Below are 21769 nucleotides of genomic sequence, written 5' to 3'. Positions count from 1 at the left end.
CCACATGCCTGGGTCGGACATCTGTACAGTGTCAGAAATAAAGACTCGGAAACACCACATCGCGGACACGGTTGCTAAACATTTATTGTAATCTCAAAGAGGAATGCTTTGATAAATGGATGTTATCTTCCATTGAAGCGCCGTAAAGCGTCGAGAGAGAGAGAGAAAGAATGACTTCTGCTCTGGGTTTAAATAGAACAAGTAAAAACATCAAAAACAAAGAGGGATGTTGAAACGACTCGGTGCTCTAGTGGACCAAGGTGGAGTCCCGGCCGACGGTCTGTCTATGCTGTCGCAGTGGGAACGTACTGCATGGCTAGCCGTTCAAACTCATTCTCCTAGCGGGAAAAATGACAGCAGATTGGTATAGTTAATTCCAAGAATTTAAAAAAAAAAAAAAAAAAATTTGAGCTGAGGAACAGCTGTGCATCACATGCCTTGTTTTGCATCAGGACAACCCAGTTTTCGAGTGTGTATTTACATTTACCCGCTGTGTAATCACAACAAAATGTGAGGCAAAGGTTAAAGATTCAGAGTTTAATGCACCCACTGGATTTGCTCCAAAGACACCTGCTGTCTAACTTAATCAAAATCCAACCAAGCAAGATAATTATATCATCGAGGATTCTGTAGGCTTGGCAAAAACCCCAAGTGGGTCTAATGAGTTCCAGGTACAAATCAGAGGCATGGCTGACTCAAGTAGAAGCAAGCAATTCACCTTAACCAAATAATCTTTGAGGAATGGATGAGCTCTGTGGGCATCTTTTAGCTGAGAGAGATACCGATTGGTGACCTGGAGACAGATGAAAACACATCGCATTTACTCAGTGTTTACTGACATTAAGCTAGAAAATAGGGGGAAAACACACAATAGACACGGACTGAAAACATCTGTCAAGACACTGTTCAAAGGATTTAATCAAAAGTTACAGTACTAATGCTTCATCTGTGGGTTGTTTACTACGAACATTAATATAATGCCAGGTTACCTTGACCAAACTGTAATAACTACTTATCACAGTAGTGATCTTTTTAATGACAGCCTTGAGTCAATAGTCGAAACTTAAGAGATAATTGACGTTTTTATCTTATGAACTCTGAGTCCATGGGTGTTAAAGTCATAGGCAGCACTAAAGCAATATAAAAGATTATTACGCACACAGAGTAGAAGACAAAAATGATCAGGTCTTTGTGCTTGGTTGAACATGTCATCCTGTTGCAACCAAAGCAAAAATAGCCATAAAATGGCTAAGAGCAGCATGATGCGAACTCAGCACAGAGTGGCTGACGCTTTTTATCATAACGAATGTGCTTTTGTTGATAGGACAATCCAAACTGATGGCTGCTTAAAGAGCAAAGTCTCACCTCAGGAGCTTTGCCCAGGTGCTGGGTCAGCACAATAAGGTTGATCAGTGTCTCAGGGTGGCTGCTGTCCTGAAGGGAGCAAACAGAAATCAACATTGTTAATTATTGCCTTTTACGTATAGCGACGATTATTTGTTTAGATTGTCCAATATCACACACAGCAATCAATGAGGTGGCTGTTAGAGCTCTACAGCTACAGTTGTGTCTGTCATTGCAAAACTGTTATTATTACACTTCAAATGTTGCCATGGTGAAATGCTACTTCAGAGCAGCGTGACGACAGCACCATAAAGTCACTGCCAGCAGAAACTTCGAGGTAGGGGTGGTCCAATTTACTGATGGGTTCAAGGTTGCACAGCTCAGGTGAAATAACATCTTAGACAAGGCTGAGACATTTTAGAAAGGCTACTTTCAGACATTTAAAAGCTTTGGCTTTATTGTACCACTCAGTGGACACAAGCATAAAAAAATGATTAACAGGACAGAGGAAGCAAGAGAAAAACAACCAGTTACACCGTTACTAAGCTTTACGTTAAACTGTTTTATGGATTTATTGTGTGTGTGGGGTGTAAGATAACTAATGCAGTCTGACAACATGTTTATGAAGCGCCCAAACTGTCCCTCGATCATTTACATTGATTTTGATGCATTTGCTCCATTTATAGCCGTTCTGTTTGCTCTGCTTTATTGTGTCTGTATTAGCACTGATATAAAATGATATTAGACTCTTTTCATTGTTCCAGCGGAGTTTAATCAGAGTCTGGTTAAATGGTGACCATAGCAACGGTCCTTCAGCAGGTTTAAAGGAAAAAAGATCCAACCCCGATAAAAATAAACAATCTCCTGAAATCTTGTTGCTGATTATAAATTAAGATATTCCTTTTAAAAGTAAATAAATAAATAATAATAATCAGATTCCGGCCTGTGCGTGGCGATTATTTTGAAAGAGTATGTGGTGCCACCTGCTGTTAGATTACCCGCAATCAAACAACACATGCTGGGGAAACAATGACCAAACAGGAAACATCTGGCCGCACTTTTCAGTCTTGTGACTTCAAAAAAAAAAAAAAAACACTAGGTCAACCAAAACACGTGTTGATACTCCATATACAGCGACATATAAAACAATAAGAATACCAATTCTATATATTTCAATGCATATATTAAGGAGATGGAGATGAAATTTCTTAGCCAAACTTTCAACACCAAATAAAAATCCACTCTGCTCACTTGAATATAAAAGCATCTTAGAATGATGTTTAATTCTATATTCACTTGATCTGGCATCTCGCAGCATTTCAACGAGGTCAACGAGGAAGCTGCACAACAGTTTGAGTAATTAAGAGAGAAGCTGTACACGGTCACCTCACCTTGTCGAGTGCCTCCTGAAGTACCCCCTCAGCCTCCTCCCACTTGCTCTGAGCCATGTAACAAGCTGCCTGACCATTGAGGAGCAGCAGTGTAGAGGAGTACTTGTCGGACATCTCCTGGAAGATGTAGTAAGCATCCTGCAGCTTCTCTCCACCCTACAACAACGAGTAGAATAATTCAGAAAAGTGAAATCAGAAACTGTGATGTCTCTTCTGGAACACAGAAGTAATGACGTAATAACTAGATTTTAGAAGTTCGTGTGTGGTCTTGATATATTCACTTATCCTGTGTTAAAACAAGAAAGATTCTGTCAGTCAACATGAACAATGTTGACCAGGCTCACAAGGGAAGAGTGAGCTTCATCTCATGCATGACAACTGACAGCAGAGCGCCAGTGTGTGATCTGGAGGTCAATAACTTAATGAGACTCGTGCTTGCCACGTCCAATGTCTTACAATAATTGATTTTGGTCAAACACTGTGGTCTGAGCAAATAAGATTAAGCTACAGCAATTAATGCTTATTACATAGATATTGACATGCGGCCAGGTTCCTACAATTGTTAGCATCTATAATTAGAAAACAGCACCCAGAGATTGCAGATCTCTGCCAAGCAGGTTGCTTGACCATCTGTAGGGTGTCACACCTGTAGCAGCGTATATATACTATGTATATACTGTATATAGGCAGCAGCGATGCAAATGACATAACATGGTATGTTGCTTTATGGCCAAACCATCACCAAAATCGAATCCGCTTTTCCTTGAACTATCATCATTTCACACCGGCAGCCACATAAGGTAACAAGTTGACACAGCATATTAAGATTTATTTGACGCTCTTTGGCATTTCAGAAGCAACATTTAACCACATCAGAACCTGGAAGTCATAGATTTAACAAAGATTTTGTGAAAATTTATAGCAATATTTATTTTCATCCTGTTTACATGTTCTATCTCTTGTAAGAACAAATCACTAACTTTTTTCTAAGTACAGTGATCCCTCGCTATATCGCGTTTCATCTTTCACAGCTTCGCTGCTTCACGGATTTTTTTTGCGAGTCGTTCATTGCAGTTCTCAAATATAATCGAAGGTGGCATATCCGTTTATAAAAATCTTCTTGCTCAGAAAAAGAAAGAGCGCCAACAACTACCCATAACAATGTTCTTCTCTCGGAGAAAGACTCCTGCGCCTTCAGTAGAAACAGACGCTCCAGCGGAGCGGAGTCAGGACGAAGAGGCACAGCTGGGACTGAAATACGCCAGTGACAATGTTTCCAACCTTGTATTACTATATTAAAATTATTGTTTTAAACAAATTTTGGGCTTTAAAACAGGTTTTGATTTTTGGTTTCATTCTATAGTTCAGTATTGCATTGTAAAATAATAAAAAAAAATGAAGCTGACTACTTCACGGATTTCACTTTTCGCGTGTTATTTGTGGAACGCAACTCCCGCGATAAACGAGGGATCACTGTAAATGAATAACAAATACTAAAGTAATTACATTTACACTGTTCTGCACCGGTTTTAGTAATAGAGGGTTTTCCATCGGTAAATCATCTGCCAATGTTTGTGAATGAATGAACGACTTACCACAGCAATGTTAACCCAAGCGGTGGCCAGCTGAGTTAGAGTAGCATCCTCGTCCTGTTCCTGCATCTTCTTCAGCTCTTTCCTGACCATCACAAATAAATAGAAGTCAGTGTTACTTTTAAAGAAGGCTGAGCTTGAAAACAATTGCCTCTATTCTTGTTTGAGAGAAGAACAGGCCAAGATTTATTTGATGTTTCCTACATGTCTCAACTGAGTCAACTGCATTGTTTGTCACATGCTTTATCTCATACCTTGCCAGGTCAACACGATCCAGGCTCAGCAGGATCTGAATGGTCATGGCCATGCTAAAAATACACAAAATGTTTGCAAAAGGTTGATCATTTCCAGGTCTTTGGATTGAAACATTTTTTTTAAAAACTTTGGGGGGGAAAGTAGGCACAAAGATCCATGTAAAGAGCAAGCACTGAATGTTGAAATCATAATTTGAAGCTAAAGTAGATGAGGAATAAGCTCCACATAGAAAAACAATTGGTATCAAAAGTATAAGTTTAAGATCTGTTTAATGCAGAATGTAAACCAGATGTGGTAATTACATCCATACGAACACATATTTTCTGTGATTTCAAACGCGGTTTTGGTCAAATTTCGCAGCAACTTACTTCAAAGCAAAATGTTAGACCCTTCTTACCATTCCAGACTTTCTCCTTGGTGCAGAGTCCTGAGGGCAGCATCAGAGTTCATCTCATGGTAGTAAATAGATGCAGACATGAGGAGGAAAATGGTATTGGCAGCATCCACACTCTTAGCCATCTTCTTGTCTAGATCAGCAACAATGGCATCCCTGCAGGAAAAGAGAGACGTCAAGAGTCTGTCTGCTCTATATAAATTTAAACTAATAAAAACTTTAATTTCAAAGGTACCAAATCAGCAAGAATGATAGGCTGTACCCCCCCCCCCCAAAGAAAGGAAGATGCATAAAGAGAAATTAGTGTTTCAGAGCAGATGTCAAAATTAGTTCTAACCTAATTATAATATCATTACGATGTCATGCCTGTCTATACAACGCATCGGCTGGTAATCTGTATGATAACATTCATCCACTAAGAACTTCGAAGGTTTAGTGTAAGACAATCCGAATCAATTACCTTTTGCTTTCACTGGACAAATATTCTGCAAACATCTTAACAGCCTGGAGTTCAGGCCTTGAGTTGGCCTTGATGTCATCCAGAACAACAGCATACTTTCTCTACAACAGAAATCAGTTCATGCTGAACATTTCTTAAACATAAGTGACAGCTATAAACGTGCGTATTATTTAGTAATGGCATCATAATGAGCCGGTAGGCACTTGTTGAAAGATTTACCTGGGCAATGTATGCTCTGTACAAAAACGTGTCCCTTTCAACCTCCTTTTCAGGCGAGGACGGCTTTAAAAATGAAACACAGATTGTATTTTAGATTTTTATAACAAAAATGCTAACATGTAGCTTAGCGCAGGTGCATTGAGATTCATGGATAAACAGAGCTGGATGCAATAAAACCTTATCCTGGTGATTAATTACCTACCTTCACCTTCTGTGCCTCATTAATACACTGCTGATAACTACCGATATAGAAGGCATTTTTAACGTCAAAGAGTTCATCAACATCGCCCTGTTGTGCCGCCATGTTGACTAGAGAACTTCCTGACACGTAGCAAAAACACGTCCTTTTCCTCTTTCAGCAAAGGATTGTGGGAGATTGAGTTCAACTCCAGGGACGGCGGGTTATAGAAAACACACTTAAGAGATACCTCAATTAACCACTTGGGAAATTAAAATATTTTTGTTTTATTCCACATTTTGTACGTGTCAGAAGTTGGGTGACCATGTATTTTTTTTATTTCTCGGAATCCACAATAAAATGCAAAATACGAAAAAGATGTAACTATGAAACGTTAAGGTTAAGCTGTAACTGTGAAACGTTAAATTTTGAGGGTCCCCCCCCCCAGGCTGTACAGTATATCCTCGCTAAGCATTTTCCATGTCCCCCATTAATCACTTTACACCACTAGATGACGCACCAAATCAATTTCTTTGCTGCAGTTTCCAATGGCTACTTTAGCCTGAACATGGACAGCTGTGGTGTAATTTAACAAGCACACTTGGCATGAATACACTGCAAACTACAAACGTAATTACTTTAATAACGGTGATGCAACTTGCGTCTTTATTACAATAACAAGCGTGGCTCGGCGATTTATTAGTCTATTGAGCTGTGAAATAAAAAATTGCGTCACACAGTTCCTGTTCATTGTTCCCTAAACACCATTTCCTCTGGGTAATATTCTGGTTTGTGGCTAAGGACTGGACAAGGATAATTACTGGAAACCCTAACGGGGGCAGGGAATGTGTTGGCCGTAAATGCTCTTTTCTTTTGGGCTGATTGGGCTGGTCCACTCCCGCCGTGGCTCAATCATTGGCCCGCACCAACATCAATCTGATGATTTCCAGGTTCCCTCAAGTTTGAAACTTTGGTGTGTGTGTGTGTGTGTGTGTGTGTTTTCCCCTCTAACGTAGAGGAGGAATCGAATTTCAGCCCACTCTTGTAACCGATCTCGCAGGAGCAGAGAGAAGAAAACACTGTTTCAATAATTTACACATCTGTGCCCGGTACACAAGCGCGGAACATAAAAAAAGAAGGAGGGAACATTTGTTTATCAGTGGATTCCTAACAGAGCACATAGAAAACATGCTGTGAGGCGACTGTGGCTCCCGCACCGCTAAGATGAAGACTTGAGGGACTTTGTTGGCTTGTCATCTTGTTTGCTGGCCCCTTTCCCCCCTCCCGAAGTGAAACAAAGGTGAGTTTAACAGCCGACCGGGTTTTAATGCAACACCGCACCGACGCTCAGTCGTCGTTTGTTATCGGAGGCCTCTGATACGTCGCCGTTAAAATGGCATGTTTTTTAATCAGATGACATAATCAAGTTGTTTTGTGTTGAACGGGACTTTTTAGCGGGAGGTTCCGCTTTTTTTTAAAGAGTTTTGGTCCAAAGTTAGCGGAAGTAACGGTTATGACCTGTTTCAAATGAGCGTTTTCTAATGAAAACGAACCCCAAATGCCGATAATGATTTTTATGCTAAACGCGACTATGGTCGGTGACGATAATATTTCTAATTTAGTGAGAAGAGTAGGTTCTAAAAACACAGATAAGGGGGGCCCAATAAAAACACACGGATGGTTTTGTCAGCCCTTCTAAATTCCGACTCTTTTGTATGCAACTATGATGGAGAGGCGTAATGAGATTCTTTATTAGAGCATGACAAAGAATACAGCTAGCCATTCTTCTCTCTTTTTTTTTTGTATAATTATAATCCACAGAACCCAAGCATGGAGCATAAATCAGGAAATACAGAAGTATCAATTGAAGGGAGGGGAAATGCTGTCTCTGTGCTGGGTTGCAACCAAATGAGCCACTGCAGATCCAAACCTGAGGTGGTGAATGCATGTGCTCTGAAAACATAGATGTGTTTTGTGACACATTACTGTGTTTATGTTGTAAATCTTCTCCCTGGAACAAAGCCGGAGCGTGAATGAATGGCTTCACTGTGCAGCCGAACCTCTGGCAGGTAGCAACACACGAGTGTGCACGTCTGAAGCATGGCAAAGGGTTCCAGGCCTCAGGTCAAGACTCTTGCATGAGCTGAACCAGTGTAGAAATGACTCGTTTTCCCACCTGTATCTGTTTTAGTTGCCTGTGGTCTGCTCGTGCACCTGTGTTGTCAGCAGCGATGGTGACAGTCCAGCATGGGCAGAGTTACAGTCACACATTAACCACAAGCCTTTTCAAACCGGCTGCAGCTGTTTCGTGTACATCTGAAGCCAACCTGCCAAATATTTGTGAGCATCGGTTGTTTTTCCTTTTAGCATCACCGTACAGCTACTTGGTTGATGAAATATTTGGTAATTCCTGGAGGTTTTATTGGCCAAAACTCACGTTTCCCCTTTTTTGATTTTGATGTAACCTAAATTTCTTTGCTTTTTTTGGTCGGATCACGTGTTGTGCAAAATAATCTATGAAAGCCACTTTATCAGAGAATCCCGATGAACATCAGTGACTTAAATAAAATGATCATTAGAGCCTTGGACTAATCATATTGTATACATTGCACTGGAAACAGCATCAAAGGGAAATTTAAAATAGAAAATGAAATTATAATTAAGCTGTTGACTTTAGATTCCATCCATCATTGATTTTAATTATTAATTTGTTTTTATTAATTCATATTTTTTTAAGATCTATAGCAGTCAGGGCTCAACAGGATGGAACCAGTTTTCCTATGCTTCATCTTTAGAAGCTTATTTCAGTGAAATTGTATCCATAGAGCGAGTGTCCTTCAGGGCAGAACAATAACCATGTCACGAATGTTGGGAGCGGGTTCTGTACTGGAGAATCCATGGCAACTTGTGGACATGGCTACAGAGGTGTTTGACCTGCTTTTACTGGGCTGCAAACTTCAGTCGCACAGGCAGGTGGCCTCCAGTTTCCCTGGAAACCTGAAACACTCGGTGCACGTAGCCTTGTCTAAAAATGCACAGCTGACTGACCAGAGCTCTTTTTGATATGAGAGTGAGAGTGAGCGTTTCTCCAGCAAATGGACTTATTCAAGATCACACGCTACTTTCTGCAGACGAGCAGTGCGGATTGCTTGAAATGATCCCTTTCCCCTCGACTGCAGTCGTCTACAATTAGTAGCAGATTCAGAGCATTTGATGTTACATATTTAAAGATTTACCACGGTCACAACGCAGAGAAGCAATAAACCACGCTTCGAGTCGAGCACAACGGCTTTTTGTTGTTTAGACTAAATCTCGAATCCAGAATTCTGTCCTATTTTAATAATAATCCAATTTATAGATATGTGGTGCTGTATAATCTGAAGAGGCTGTCACCCACCTCCTGGTCACAGTCCCAGCTGGCCTCTTTGTTACTGCTGTCAGGTCAGCTCTGGTATTTGCCACTTTGCCGACATGGCGGGGTAACAAATTAGGCTCTCTTGGCTCCAAGTGAAGAAAATTACACGTGCCTTGTCCTGCTCTTAGGGTGGGCTTAATTAAAATGTCAGAGGACCAGGCATCGCCCAAGCGCCATTTAGCACAATGATCGCTGTATGTCTTCAATTAGTCACACCGTTACCCGTGTGCCAAATTTATTGTATGTTACATGCGGATGAAATCTCCTCTTGGCTGTCGCGTGACGTTATGTGTGAGTGGACTGGTTTGTTCATTCTTCACGGTTGTTTTTAGTCCAAATAAGATCAGCTGTAGCCATAAAAAAAAAAGTCTGCCCACTCATGAATTTTAATGACAGAACAAATGTTGTCAGCGAGCGTTGTGTCAACTGGGTTGTGGGCAGCACCGCAGCTACTGTATTCCCAGCCTCATTATGCATTCGTTACGCTTGCTGCTGTTGCTAAATGAACGTCGGAGCATCTTCCACGTACTGGATGTGCTATCGGTCCACTCCTCTGGCACCACCTGTTGCCTTAAATCCTCCTCATTGTGGTCTATTTTAGTCTCAATCGACAGGCTGAATTATTAAGCCCTGATCTATTACATGCCAATGTGTAAATAATTAATAGCTCGGCAGGCAGATCTGAGAAGAGTGTGAAGAAAAGGTAGGAAGGGACGGGACCCAGGGTCTGTGGGAAAGGCACTGATTGCCTCCCCCCTCGGGTCTTGCAGGAAAGATGAGCAGGCTGAGGGTTGCACATCCATCAGGGCATGGCCTGCTTCAGGCCAGGCATGCGTGATCACATGTTGGTGTGTTGCGGATCAGGTCAGGGCTCCTGAAAGAGACACCATTTCCTGCTACGTACTGTTGTTAGCAGACACTGCCTTATTAGCGTTCAGCAACTCCTTTGTTACGTAACATCTCAGGAGAAGAGCGAGACAAACGGCGCCCGTTGAAAGACCAAAAGGCAGCGTCGGCTCGTAGTGAAACCCGACTAGAGCGGTTTCAGTAGTGCAGCAGTTAGGCATCGTCCCTGAGCATAAAGCACGGATGTTGCTTATATAACGATCCAGGGCTGTCTATTGTTTCTCAAAGTGGAATTATGCCACCTAGTCTGGGAGAAACTGTGGAGTTTGCTCATTTACACAATCAAGATCAGGAATTCTGTCTCATGGACACAAACGGCTCCTGTCTGAGGGTTTTCTGTGCAGTGTTGGAAAGTGTAGGATTGTAGTTGCATATTTTACCCCTCTTCACGCCATGTATGGTCTTTTTCCTTAATTTTATTTGCCTTTGGCTCGTGGGAGGTCTACCAAACGGCAACAAAGCAAATACAGCATGTTCCATCTGTGTACACAGAACAAATATTGTCCGGTCCAGTTCAACAGACCTGCAATAAATGCTACCTTCATCATCTGTGACTTTCAGTTGCTAGCAATGGAGGGCAATTTTCCAAAAACTATAAAAGATTGTGTCACACAAAATAGCTTTCTTTTGACTTATTAGAATAACTGTAAGCCAAAACAGGCCAATTCATATCAACCGCTTTCAAATCTTCAAGCCTGAATAAGAGATTTTCTTAATGTTTTAAAGTATTGCCTGTCCAACTAGAGGTCTTTAGGCCATAAAGGTATTTTCTATGTAGCAGCATGTTTATTGAATGAAGAAACCATTTCCTGGATTGTGTCTGATTGTGTCTGTTTTGTCTGTGAACTCGAGAGAAAGACACGAGAGGAGTCGATTTTGCCATGTTGCCTGTTTAATCCCAGTTTTCTCAGGCGTCACGTGTGTGCAGGCCTGGTTGGTTCATCACTATTGTGAGGCAGGAGAACGTGATTGCGCATCGACCAACAAAATCATTGCGTAAACTCAATGCTGCAACTAATTTCTCAAGTCATTTGGGAAGGGGGTGGAAGTCGATCCAAAACTGACTGGGTGTCGCCAGCAAACCGTCCGTTTGTTGTAATTCAGAAATAACTGCGCTCGTGCCTGCGTGTACCAGGCTGTTATTCCACGTCTGCTGCTCTGGAAGTAAGCAGATCCTCACCGTCTGCTGAACCTGTTTGGATGTGGAGAAGAACACACGGTATAGGATCATCTAACTTCCAGGAGCTGCTGCACTGCCATTAATTATCATTAATCTACATCCTGTTGGTGTGTAGCTAATCAGTGAATCAAATTAAGCTGCTGTGCATAAATGCACACAGGTGCCTCTCTTAGGAGAAGCTTGTTTGATTTCTGCTTCTGTGCTTTTTGCCGCAGGTAGTGTCGTGCTAATTTGCAGCATTACTTCACCCGTATTCATTATTAATCAGAAAAATGCTAATTTACGCGGCTTGATCGACGAGACGGAATATGTAGATGCTTGCACGGGAGCGAGGTGCAGTGTGTTGCAGAGGCATAAAGGGGGGCCACGGTGCTCCACCTGTGAGACGTGAAGCTCGAGCTGGTCACGGAGCGACGCCCGATAACAAACATTGAGGCAGACAGTTGTGCGAGGAAACTACAAACTGCAGAGATGGTGGGAGATGAGGAGGAAGTGAGCAGATCCCACCTAACGGGAACAGCAAATGCCTCCTCTTTTCATGTCGTGCTAAAGTCTCAGGAGCAGTGAGGGGTGCACTTTCCACGGCGTTTCACGGCGTCTGTGCAAGAGGTTTGGGTCTGAGGCAGCTATAAGTTGAAGGGATAAATCGTCGGGAAAATGGCTGCGCTCCGCTCACGACAGGGCAGGTTACAGCATGGAATAGTTGCAACAATGAGTTTTCGATCTTGGTATCAATCAATATGTGCCTTCAGCGTGACTGGCGTCTTCCCCCGGATGACAGTTGGGATATATTCCGTAAAATTCCCAACATTTTTCTTTTGTTTAATCTGAAAACTCGGGTTTTAAATAATCTAATGCAGGTTCTTCCACCTCCTCTCAAAGGTTTAAAAATCTGACCCATTTGAATTCGTAACAGCAAAAGCCTTCTGGCCTTCTTAAACGATTCTGTTTATAGTTTGCATTAATTGAAGAGCCTCCAACAGCAGGAAAGAGGGAGTCTGGGAGCCTGGAAGATGATCTTCCAGCCTCTAACTGGGGATGTATGAGTCCGGGCATATGTGTTCTGACAGGTGCATTATGTCAAAGATCAGGATCAATAAAAAGCTTCCCTTGCATTTCCCACCTCCCAGACACCGGTTGACCTACGATTCTGAGTGTTCACCTGATAATGTTGAGAGCAGGTGGAAGTCAAATACCAGAGGTAACGATGGCTGATGACATGGTGGGTTTATCAAGTGGCTGCGACTCTGGAGCGATTTCTCCCAACTCTGAGCCGTCCGCAGTAATCGGCCCCATCTTCTAACAGTGCAGTTTTTTCCTCTGCTGATAGAGTCGTGGCTGGCGGGGTCACGGTGGCCCAATCTGTGTGACTACTGATCCCAGCAGAATATGAAAGTCGTGACATTTTCTGCTGCCATCAACCAGTCACTTCTAAGATGAAGTGTCATGGAAAGTTCTGCAATCTGTGCCAAAACCGTTTTAGCAACTCGGTTTTCCTCCTTCCTGCTGCCTGCTGTCACTCTGCACCGGTTATCCTCACCAGCAGTTAGCGCGAGGATATTTTGGGCACGGCGGCCTGTCTTTGGATGGAGCCATGGAGCGCCATTTGTGGATCCTCCGCTCTCTTTCCAGGCTCGATAACCAGTTTACGTCGCGTTGGATGATTTAATAAGTATGTTTGAGTCAAGTGGAGACGAGGACTCGCCATTATTACCGTTATTCTTATTACTGTGAATCCTCAGGGGCTCGTGGGTGGTTGTCGCAAATGCTGTGGACAGAGCATCCACATGCACGTTTGAAAGGTCAGCATAATGGCAGAGCTTACTGACCTTTGGGAAAATCACTACTGTGGCAGCTGAACGTGAAGGAGGGTGCCGGGTTGATGACTAGCCATACGCACCGTGGACTACAGTAACTTAACGGGAGATCGTTCATACATGTGTAAAACCTGTTTTTTGGAACTTGCATGTGACTGTTTGATCGTCTGCACCCAGTCTTTCCCCTCTGTTTTCTAATCGCTTATTAATGTCATATCCAATATTGAGTGATCATCAGAGCTGATGTTGTGGTTAGTCTTGGTTGCAAGGTTACAGCTCCTAATATATGGACTTTATGGAACATCAGTGGGGGATTTAACCACCCGAAGAACCACTGAAAAAGCGGGTGGTCCCTGTCGAGCTGTAAAAGAGCCGAGTTTATTAATCTGGCAGTCAAAGGAAGGGGATTTCTTTTATTTATTTAGTTCCTGCTGTGAAACCTCACTTTACTTTTGAAGCGAGGACGTGTCGGTATTCAGTTCTTCGCTATAAAGCTGTTCTTGCCTGTAACGGACTGACAGTGTAAGCCAAGATCCCTCGCCGCCACTAGAATCTACGCAAATGCTGTAATTCAGCCGGGCTTCTGGTCAACCTCTAATTTCAGTTTGAAGATGAACCAGTGTGGAGCCCAATACCAGAGGGAGCATTCCTGCTGGTGTGAGGGTGCTTATGTGCACCACAACACAAATGTGGAGTTGAAAGAAATGCAGACCACTTCCTGCTGTTATGGTCAGTCTCCAAGTGATGCCCCGGGGCATTTCTATTGGACTGCGTGCCAGAAGAAGAGGGCCGCCATTGTGGACGGCTTTAACCTTTAACCTCCACCAAAAACCGCGCATAGAAACTCAACCTAAAAGAAAATTCCAAAGGTTCTGACCCAGTTTAATGGTACCCATGAAAACCAGACTCCCTCACCCAGGTGCAGCCGACCAGGCCGCCTGTACCTGGCGACGGCCGCGAATCCTCGGCTAAAACTACACAGCCTGCCTCGGTGTCACAAGACCTCCACCCAGCACTGCGCGGGATCCGGTTTCGTTTCCATGAGTCATGTTTGCTCAGCCCTTATCGTTTCAAGAGATTGCACACGGGTGCGTTTCCAGGCGAGGCGACGCGTCTGCAGCTCGTCTAACCGCCTGTTTAACTGCTGCCAACTGCCCCTTTCCTTCATTTCCAGAAGCCTGACCAATCGGCCTCATCCGTGCAACTGCTAGAGCGGATGTATATGTATAGTTTAGTCACGGAGACCCTTATTTTTCTCATCTTGAAGGAAAATAAGAGGCAGAAAAGCAACCCCCCCCCCCTCTTTCCTTAAGGTAACAACATCAGGTGTCTGTCTGAGACAAAGCGTTTGTGTTTCCTGAGTGTGAAAGACAAAACCGCTCTTCTTTTTCCATTGTTCGCGTTGATGGCTCCTGTCTCAGACAGCAGCAGGATTTAACGAGTGCTGTAAAATCACTCCGCCCCCCCCACCCCACCCCCCCTAGCCTGGATGAGAAGGTCCTTTTGCTAATGTGCCCATTATCCAGTTGCACCTCGATAAACAAAGTCTACCAAGACAGCAGACAGACGACGGCGAGACAAAGCGTCCCTTCTCAATCGCCATTCAAATTCAAGCATCTCTCACCCCCCCCCCCCCCCCTTTTATCCTGATGTGGCCCATCTCTGTCTTTGATTTCTCCGTTTCACATGTATTGCATCAGGGCGGCATTTTCTCATAGTTTAGAATTGTCTTAGCGGCGCAACAGTTGGTGGAGTCCTCGCCCAGCAGAGCAAGAGGCCCAGTTATACAACCAGCACCGAGAGGGTACCGGGGGTTCGCTCCGGTCCGGGAGTTCGCTCCGGTCCGGGAGTTCGCTCCGGTCCGGCCTTTCGCTCAACGCTCGCGTTTCCGACATGCTTGAGGATTGATGTCTTAACACACCTCCCGGCCTCTCTCCCCGGATTGCTGTGTCTCTCACCTTTTGCTCTCGCTCCTTGCGCGTGTCTCCTCCCTGGTAAGAATCCTGCTGACACGCTCTCCGGGGAGTCTTATTGATATTCTTGGAGGGGGGAGGCAGTGCTCAGCAGACACGCTCGCTTCTAATACCAGCGGAATGAAAAATCACAAGTCACCCAGCGAGGATATGTCACTGTTCTCTCTGTTGGGCCCACGGAGAAAACCTGGGATGTTGGTTATCCTCCAGCACGCTCGCCGTTAAATCGCCCCTTTTTACAGATTTCCAGTCAAGCTTTTGGGCGGCTTTCGTGTTGGGGGTGTGTGTGTGTGTGTGTGTGGGTGGGGGGGGGGGGTGTACATAAAGCTCAGCTCTCTAATGTGACATTTCTCTAATGTGTAGTTTCTTAACCCTAATTATGTCATCGTGACAGTTGTGTATTTGATTATATTCAATGTGTGGGACCCACTTATTGTTTTAGTGCTCTAATATATTTGTCCCACATTCCGGGGGGTGGGGGGGGGGCAGTGAAGAAACTGCTGTGCAGTTAGATTTCTGTGGGTGGCGAGACAATGGCGGCGCTTGTTGGACGATCTTGTCATTTTAGTTGAAGTAATGCAAACGGCTCTGATACTGTCGTGGGTAATGTTTTCCAAAAGGAGGCCCAAACCTGCGGTTTGTGCCCCCCCCCGCCACACAAAGGCTGAGGTTTAGTGAACAAAGATGGATGAGTCAATAGAAGATGGCTCTAATAGGATTCGCTGTGGTGAAATTTGTCTTTTCTCTGCTCCCTGAACCTTTGTGCATCATGTAAGCTGCAATCATGTTGCTCCTCTCCAGAGACTGTGAAGGAGAAAAACCCATCCAGAAAGCACCACATGTGTCTCCGTGCAGGTCTTCCTATGTGTTTTTTGTTGTAGCCGGACTTTTTAATTGGGTTCATGGATTATTTTGTCTTTTCATGCTCTTTCGCCTTCGCTTTCTTACATAAAGCTCTTCATTGAAACCCCATTTAGCAAAGCTCATGTTGTTTTCCTCCTGCTACCTTTTTTTAACCGTAAACCCTTTTTTAAGGGACAGAATGTTCAAGAGGGTCACCCAGGAGAACACGCAGTTGGAGCTGCTGTAATGATGTCCTGTGCTGTTGACCGCCCTCATTTCTGATGGGATGTGATGGGACGTGAGTGGTCTTCACCTCTCTGACCCGGCTATTTGTGCACCTCTGTCCCGGGCACAGTCCTGCCTATTTTGGCACAAAAGCACACGCTCGGGAATCGGACAACAAGCCCGCACCAAATGGGTTCCCAATCGCACTCTCGGGCGCGCACACCCTGTTTCTCGAATGCATTCGCCACATCCAGATGAAGTTGTCTGCTTAACTGGCATTATAACATCCTCTAAGTTCGTTATTAGCCCCGAGTCGGATCTGCTGGGACTAATTTGACAGCTGCCACGTCTCATTATCTGATGAAGGAGACTGTTTCTGGCCCCGTGCTTGAAGCTAGTGTGTATATGCAGTAACCCCAGTACAGCGCGAGCTGTCCTTGGGTTATAATGGGACTGTTTTGCTTTGCCAGTGAAAGTCAGACTGTACCTAAGAGCCACTCTCTTTTTTCATTAATATCCACTCAAGAATTGTCTGTACCCTGTTTACTTTTGAAGGTGAGTATTTGTTTTACTGTTGCGGGTTTTTTTCCCCGATGAACTGATTTGATTTGCGGTCAACATATTTCCTACAGTGATGTCAGGGTTGATAAAGTCTCTTTCTGGCCAGTCTTCAGTGAGGCCATGATGACCAAAAGGAGAAACTGAGAGCATAGTTTGTATTTTGGAATTGGTGTCTCATATCAACATGGCAACTCCTCCGTTCTTCTGTTCCAGCCTCGAGGATGGACTCCTTCAACACCAAGAACTTAGCCCTGCAGGCACAGAAGAAGCTGATGAGCAAGATGGCCACCAAGAGCGTGGCCAGCCTCTTCATCGACGACACCAGCAGCGAGGTGCTGGACGAGCTGTACCGCGTCACCAAAGAGTACACCCGCAACCGCAAGGAGTCCCAGAAGATCATCAAGAACCTGGTCAAGATGGTGGTGAAGCTGGGGGTGCTTTACAGGAACAACCAGTTCAACACCGAGGAGCTGATCCTGGTGGAGAACTTCAGGTAGGCGTCCCATCTTCTGCCTGCTGGGGCGAAGAAATTAATGAAATTATGTTTTCAAATAACTCAGTAGAAGTCAGCGTGAAAGCGTCTGAGCGGAGACGCAGCGCGGAGAATGGTGATTATCATGGAGATGTGGTGCTGTGAAGGACAAGGCTATAAATGATGCTGTGGGGGTGAAACTCGTGAAATCCACAAGACAGCAGTTTCTATTTTTACTCGCCCGCGCCGCTCCGGTCAGACTCAGAAACTTGACAGCCTCTCGTCTCCCCGTTTGTCTCACAGGAAGAAAGCCCACACTCTGGCCATGACGGCGGTCAGCTTCCACCAGATTGAGTTCACCTTTGACCGCCGCGTCATGAGCGCCATTTTGAATGATTGCCGCGAACTGCTGCACCAGGCCATCAAGCGCCACCTGACAGCCAAGAGCCACTCGCGAGTCAACCACGTCTTCAATCACTTCGCCGACTGCGACTTCCTGGCAGCTCTCTACGGCCCCTCTGAGATTTATCGCGCTCACCTGCAGAAGATCTGTAATGGGGTCAACAAGATGCTGGATGACGGGAGCCTCTGACCCTTCAGGTTCCTTTACCCCTTCTCTCCCTCTTTTTAAAAAAAAAATTCCCTCATATCACGCGTTTTTGTTTTGAAGGCGACAATCGTGAACATTTACGTCCGTCTGTACCTTTTCAGCCTTATTCTGACACTGAGGACACGTTGGTCCAAAGACTTTTTTTTCTGTACTCCAAAGTAACCACCACCCAGCAAATGTCGTGCTCTCTCTCTAAATGAATGTAAAACGTTATGCTCTTATCAGTAAATTCAGGGGTTAGTGCCTTGACAGCTGTGCCTTGGAAGAAAAATATATTTTTATCTCCACTCCAAGGGCACCATTTTTGCTCTCATACTTAATCAAAAAGACGTGAACCCGGGCTCAGGCCTTTGGTGTATGATGCTTTTAATGGACGAAAATGCTCGGGGACCACCGGGAGATGAGAGACACGCGTTTCCTCATTTTCGTGAATACCCAAGGACATTTCTGTTTCTTTATTTTTCTACCTTTTTTTAAAGTGGTATTGCACTCGACCCCAAACAAGCGCTGTACTGTACTTTCCTGCATGAATGAAAGCAATGTGAAGTGTGGCGTCTGAATAATCCCGCTTAGCCCGCGTTCCACGGCTTTTACCGTAAAGTCCTTTGTCGAGAGAGCAGCCAGTTGTTCAGAAAGCCCAGAGAAGCCGAGTTTTGATTTAATAGTCTGGTTTATAGCCACCACATTAATGGGGAGGTATCTGAGGCATAGAGGGACCATTAGCATGAAGGAATTTGATTGCGTTGTGCATTGCTGATTGTCTCAGCGCTGACTCAAATATCTGCTCCGTACAGGCTCAGACTTATCTCTTTTCTTTGGGGGGGGGGGGGGTCATCGGGGTAGTTGTGTCCAAGTGTAAAAGGTTTGCTTGGCCAGAGTTGTTTGAAACACAGAAACGGTTGCCCGCCTGTCACAACAGGTGTTTGATCCCGCTGTCGCCTGCCTTTTCAACTCGCCAGCATCGCCTTGGGTTTATAAAAAATACTGATTAACCTCCGGTTTGAGTTCCGACAGCCCTGAACTGAAAAGACTCCCAATGAGCTGTCGGATGAAAGGCTGGACAGGAGCTGCAGCTGGATGCGCACTGTATGAAAAGCACCGCGCAGGTTTTAGAGATTAGAGCACAGACCAACGCAATGCCTGATCTTACTCCCCCCAAGACCGCCACCATCCTGCGACGTTGGGTTGAATCACACGACAGCCCAAGATGAGCATCTATAAACATCTTTGATTGCATGAGATGAATAAATGATGTTTTTCTTTCCCATAAAGGAGCTGGTGAATGGCTACTACTATCTCCTCTAAACCTCACATAATGCCCGCCTCTCCCTTTTGTCTGTATTTTCTGTGTCCCTGAGCCTGTCTGGGAGACTGTTTTGTGCCGCGGCCTCATTTCGCATTCTGCATGCGAGCGTGTTTGTGTGCGTACCTGCGAGAGGATTGGAAATTGAGCCTTTCAATAAGCACCGCGCCTCTCCAGATAGGACTGCTGAAAAGTTTTAACTTCATCCGCAGCCGCTCTGCCAAAGAACAAAAAAACGACTGGTCCTTCTCCCACTTCAGTCTCCTTCCATTAGAAGGGGGGTGTAATTGTTACCCAGCCAGCAGTGATAATGAAGACAAAAGTGGTTCCTGTACGGTGTTTCAATGACCTCTCTCAGCTTGTTTTCATTTGAATTTAAGACCCGTTTGACTTTGCTGACATTATTTCAGGAGGCATTAAAGCAAATCCGTCTCCCCGAGTCCCTCGAAACAGACTTTAATTGTTTTTTCGATGCCATTTTCTACAATCCCTTCACATCTCAGGGTCAGTTTAAATGTCCATCAGTATAAAATCCCTGACATTTTAAGCCGAATTTACAAGGAACCTCTGCTACAGCGCCTTTTGTTTCACCGTCTCCATTTTTTTAAACGAAGTGTACTCGCCATGTTTACTGTTGTGTGAATCGTGAAATGTTTTGTCTTTTTTGGCTCGTGTACAAATGACTGTTCTGTGTCTCTGTATCCAGATGCAACAATATACCATTTACTTTTGTAAAAGAATAAATCTGTCGTCCTTTTTCTTTCTTTCACTGCAGTCCTCGCGGTAGAGTTGTCTGACCTGGATTCCTTCGCTCAAAGCCCTTCTCGCTGCTCCCGGCATTGTTGCGAAGCAATGAAAGCAAACACGATCCTCTCTGGCAAACAATCAAACTTTTGCGTTGTTGTTTCTTGTCCACTTCCTGTAGGACCCCCGCCGCAGTCAGCTGTAGAACAGGAAATGAGTCATCCGGAAAGAGTTCTTGCGTCTTTTTTTGGAAAACTAAACATTCGAGTCAGCTGCAGCCTTGCCGATGCTCGGCGTGGTTTCGGCCTGTGTGTAATCTTCTGTAGACTCTGATTCCCAGACTGTGGAATGATAATTTGACTTGTGCATTTGAAGATCCTCCCCGCAGTACACTTGAAAGGCTACGGCGGTGCCAAGTGCCCGATCATTATCGGCGATCATCTTGGCGTGCATTTCAATTCCTAATGCGAATCCACCTGGGACGTGCGGAGCTGTAACCTAACTAAACCTCAGAAATGTGTAGGTTTAGCTCGAGTTGTGTTCGACGCATCAGCGTTGGTGAATAGGGCAACCCCCCCCCCCCCCCCCCCCAACATCGGGTGTAATGAATTTCCTCCTTCCTGCCGTTTTAGAAAGTTGTCTTTTCTGTCTCAAACTGTTAATAAAAATTAGAATTTCAGTATGAGAGTGGAGACTCGATTATCAGTGGAAGTGACTGAGAGCTTTTAATGTATTTTGTCGAAGCCAGCTTCCACTGGGGCTCAATTATCGTTTCAACGTAATGAAGTGACTACAAAGGAGCCGCCCTGCATCTTAAGAAGAGGGGTTTTGGGGAAAAAAGCGAGGGCCCATGACTCTCTCCTCTCATGTTTGCAGATTAACAATTTATGGTCTGCTGTGCAGGCGTTGAATGTGAGCAACGCCAAAGCAGAGCAGCATTCTAAAGGAGGGGCCACGCACAGGTGCAACCCTGGGGAAGGACAAACTGGACCAGATCACCATCGTCCATCACCGCAAGGGTACGGTCGGTTGGTTTTGGCATGACTGCTGCGAGCGTCGATACAGGCGCAAACACCCAAATGTTTGATCTCTGAGCGCTGCGACAAAACAAACCAGCAGCGTGCGGGTTGGGGTTTTTTCCCCCCTAAACACCTGACTCAGGCACCAAAGTTATATCTCTAGATTTCCCCCAGTGGCCAGTGAGCAAAAGAGGACAAGGACTGCAGTTCAGAGACCAGCGACACTGGAGAAGAAAAATGACTGCCGCTTTGACGGTGGTGGGAACTATGGTGAAAGAAAGGCCCAGATAAAAAGTAAGTTGCAGGGAAAAGGCAGCTAATACGTACAGTATATAATACTGTCTGGGTGTCGAAACCTACAGGAAGTAGAGGCCCACATCTCAGGCTAATCAATCCTTTTCACGCACGGCCTTTATTGACCTTTCAAGCACATGTATTTGTTCATTTCTCCACAGCGGTCTCATGCATTTGAGCTGGCAGAGTGAACATGGCTTATTACTCGACTTGTGCAGTCGCTCCACATCATTACTCATCCAGTATGCTTAGAGGTGCTCTCCCCTCCGGCAAGCACTGCCATGACAGTCGGCACGGAAGTTGGAAATCTTTCAAAACTCCCGTTTTCTGTGTGTCTTTACTCTTTCTTGGTGTCCCCACCTCTCTCTGTTCCTCTCCCGCTCTAATCCACAGAGAGCACCTGACTGACGTGCTGTTCAAGGATGAAAAGCGCAGCAGAGGGGGAATCCGAAAGCAAACAATACAAAAATATACACGGCAGGATGAGGAAGATGGCTCTCTGCACGCACACACACCCACACACACGCACACACACACCCTGAGGATTATCACCGGCACCGTGCTGGACACTTCA

At 44.7% G+C, this 21769-nt stretch overlaps 2 protein-coding genes across 3 annotated transcripts; one reads left to right on the top strand and one right to left on the bottom strand.

Annotated features, from left to right (window-relative positions):
• Positions 1-232: 232 nt before the first annotated feature.
• cope (COPI coat complex subunit epsilon) lies at positions 233-6018 on the bottom strand. Its single transcript, XM_011614857.2, has 10 exons — positions 5858-6018; positions 5656-5718; positions 5437-5537; positions 4980-5132; positions 4582-4635; positions 4331-4412; positions 2736-2891; positions 1366-1434; positions 719-793; positions 233-338 (listed from the first exon to the last, which is right to left on the bottom strand). Exons 1-10 carry the CDS (start codon positions 5957-5959, stop codon positions 285-287), a joined length of 909 nt encoding a protein of 302 aa, XP_011613159.1. The 5' UTR covers positions 5960-6018; the 3' UTR covers positions 233-284.
• Positions 6019-6785: 767 nt separating this feature from the next.
• tnfaip8l1 (tumor necrosis factor, alpha-induced protein 8-like 1) lies at positions 6786-18849 on the top strand. Of its 2 annotated transcripts, none has more exons than XM_003974174.3 (3): positions 6786-7133; positions 16967-17246; positions 17529-18849. In XM_003974174.3, exons 2-3 carry the CDS (start codon positions 16975-16977, stop codon positions 17815-17817), a joined length of 561 nt encoding a protein of 186 aa, XP_003974223.1. In that variant the 5' UTR covers positions 6786-7133; positions 16967-16974; the 3' UTR covers positions 17818-18849. The 2 variants fall into 2 exon arrangements, with proteins under 2 accessions (XP_003974223.1, XP_029684337.1); XM_029828477.1 differs by lacking the exon at positions 6786-7133 and adding an exon at positions 11258-11373.
• The last annotated feature ends 2920 nt before the right edge of the window (positions 18850-21769 follow it).

This window comes from Takifugu rubripes, chromosome 20 (genome assembly GCF_901000725.2).
Source record: "Takifugu rubripes chromosome 20, fTakRub1.2, whole genome shotgun sequence".
Lineage (NCBI taxonomy): Eukaryota > Metazoa > Chordata > Actinopteri > Tetraodontiformes > Tetraodontidae > Takifugu > Takifugu rubripes.
Note: the sequence above shows the minus strand (reverse complement) of the source record. Positions and strands in the feature narration are given on the sequence as shown.

Coding starts and splice junctions, on each gene's coding strand:
- cope (XM_011614857.2), bottom strand. CDS start 5,959: ATGGCGGCACAACAGGGCGATGTTGATGAACTCTTTGACGTTAAAAAT. Junction 5,538..5,655: donor ACAGAGCATACATTGCCCAG/GTAAATCTTTCA, acceptor TTTCTGTTGTAG/AGAAAGTATGCTGTTGTTCT. Junction 4,413..4,581: donor GATCGTGTTGACCTGGCAAG/GTATGAGATAAA, acceptor TGTGATGGTCAG/GAAAGAGCTGAAGAAGATGC.
- tnfaip8l1 (XM_029828477.1), top strand. Junction 17,247..17,528: donor ATCCTGGTGGAGAACTTCAG/GTAGGCGTCCCA, acceptor TTTGTCTCACAG/GAAGAAAGCCCACACTCTGG.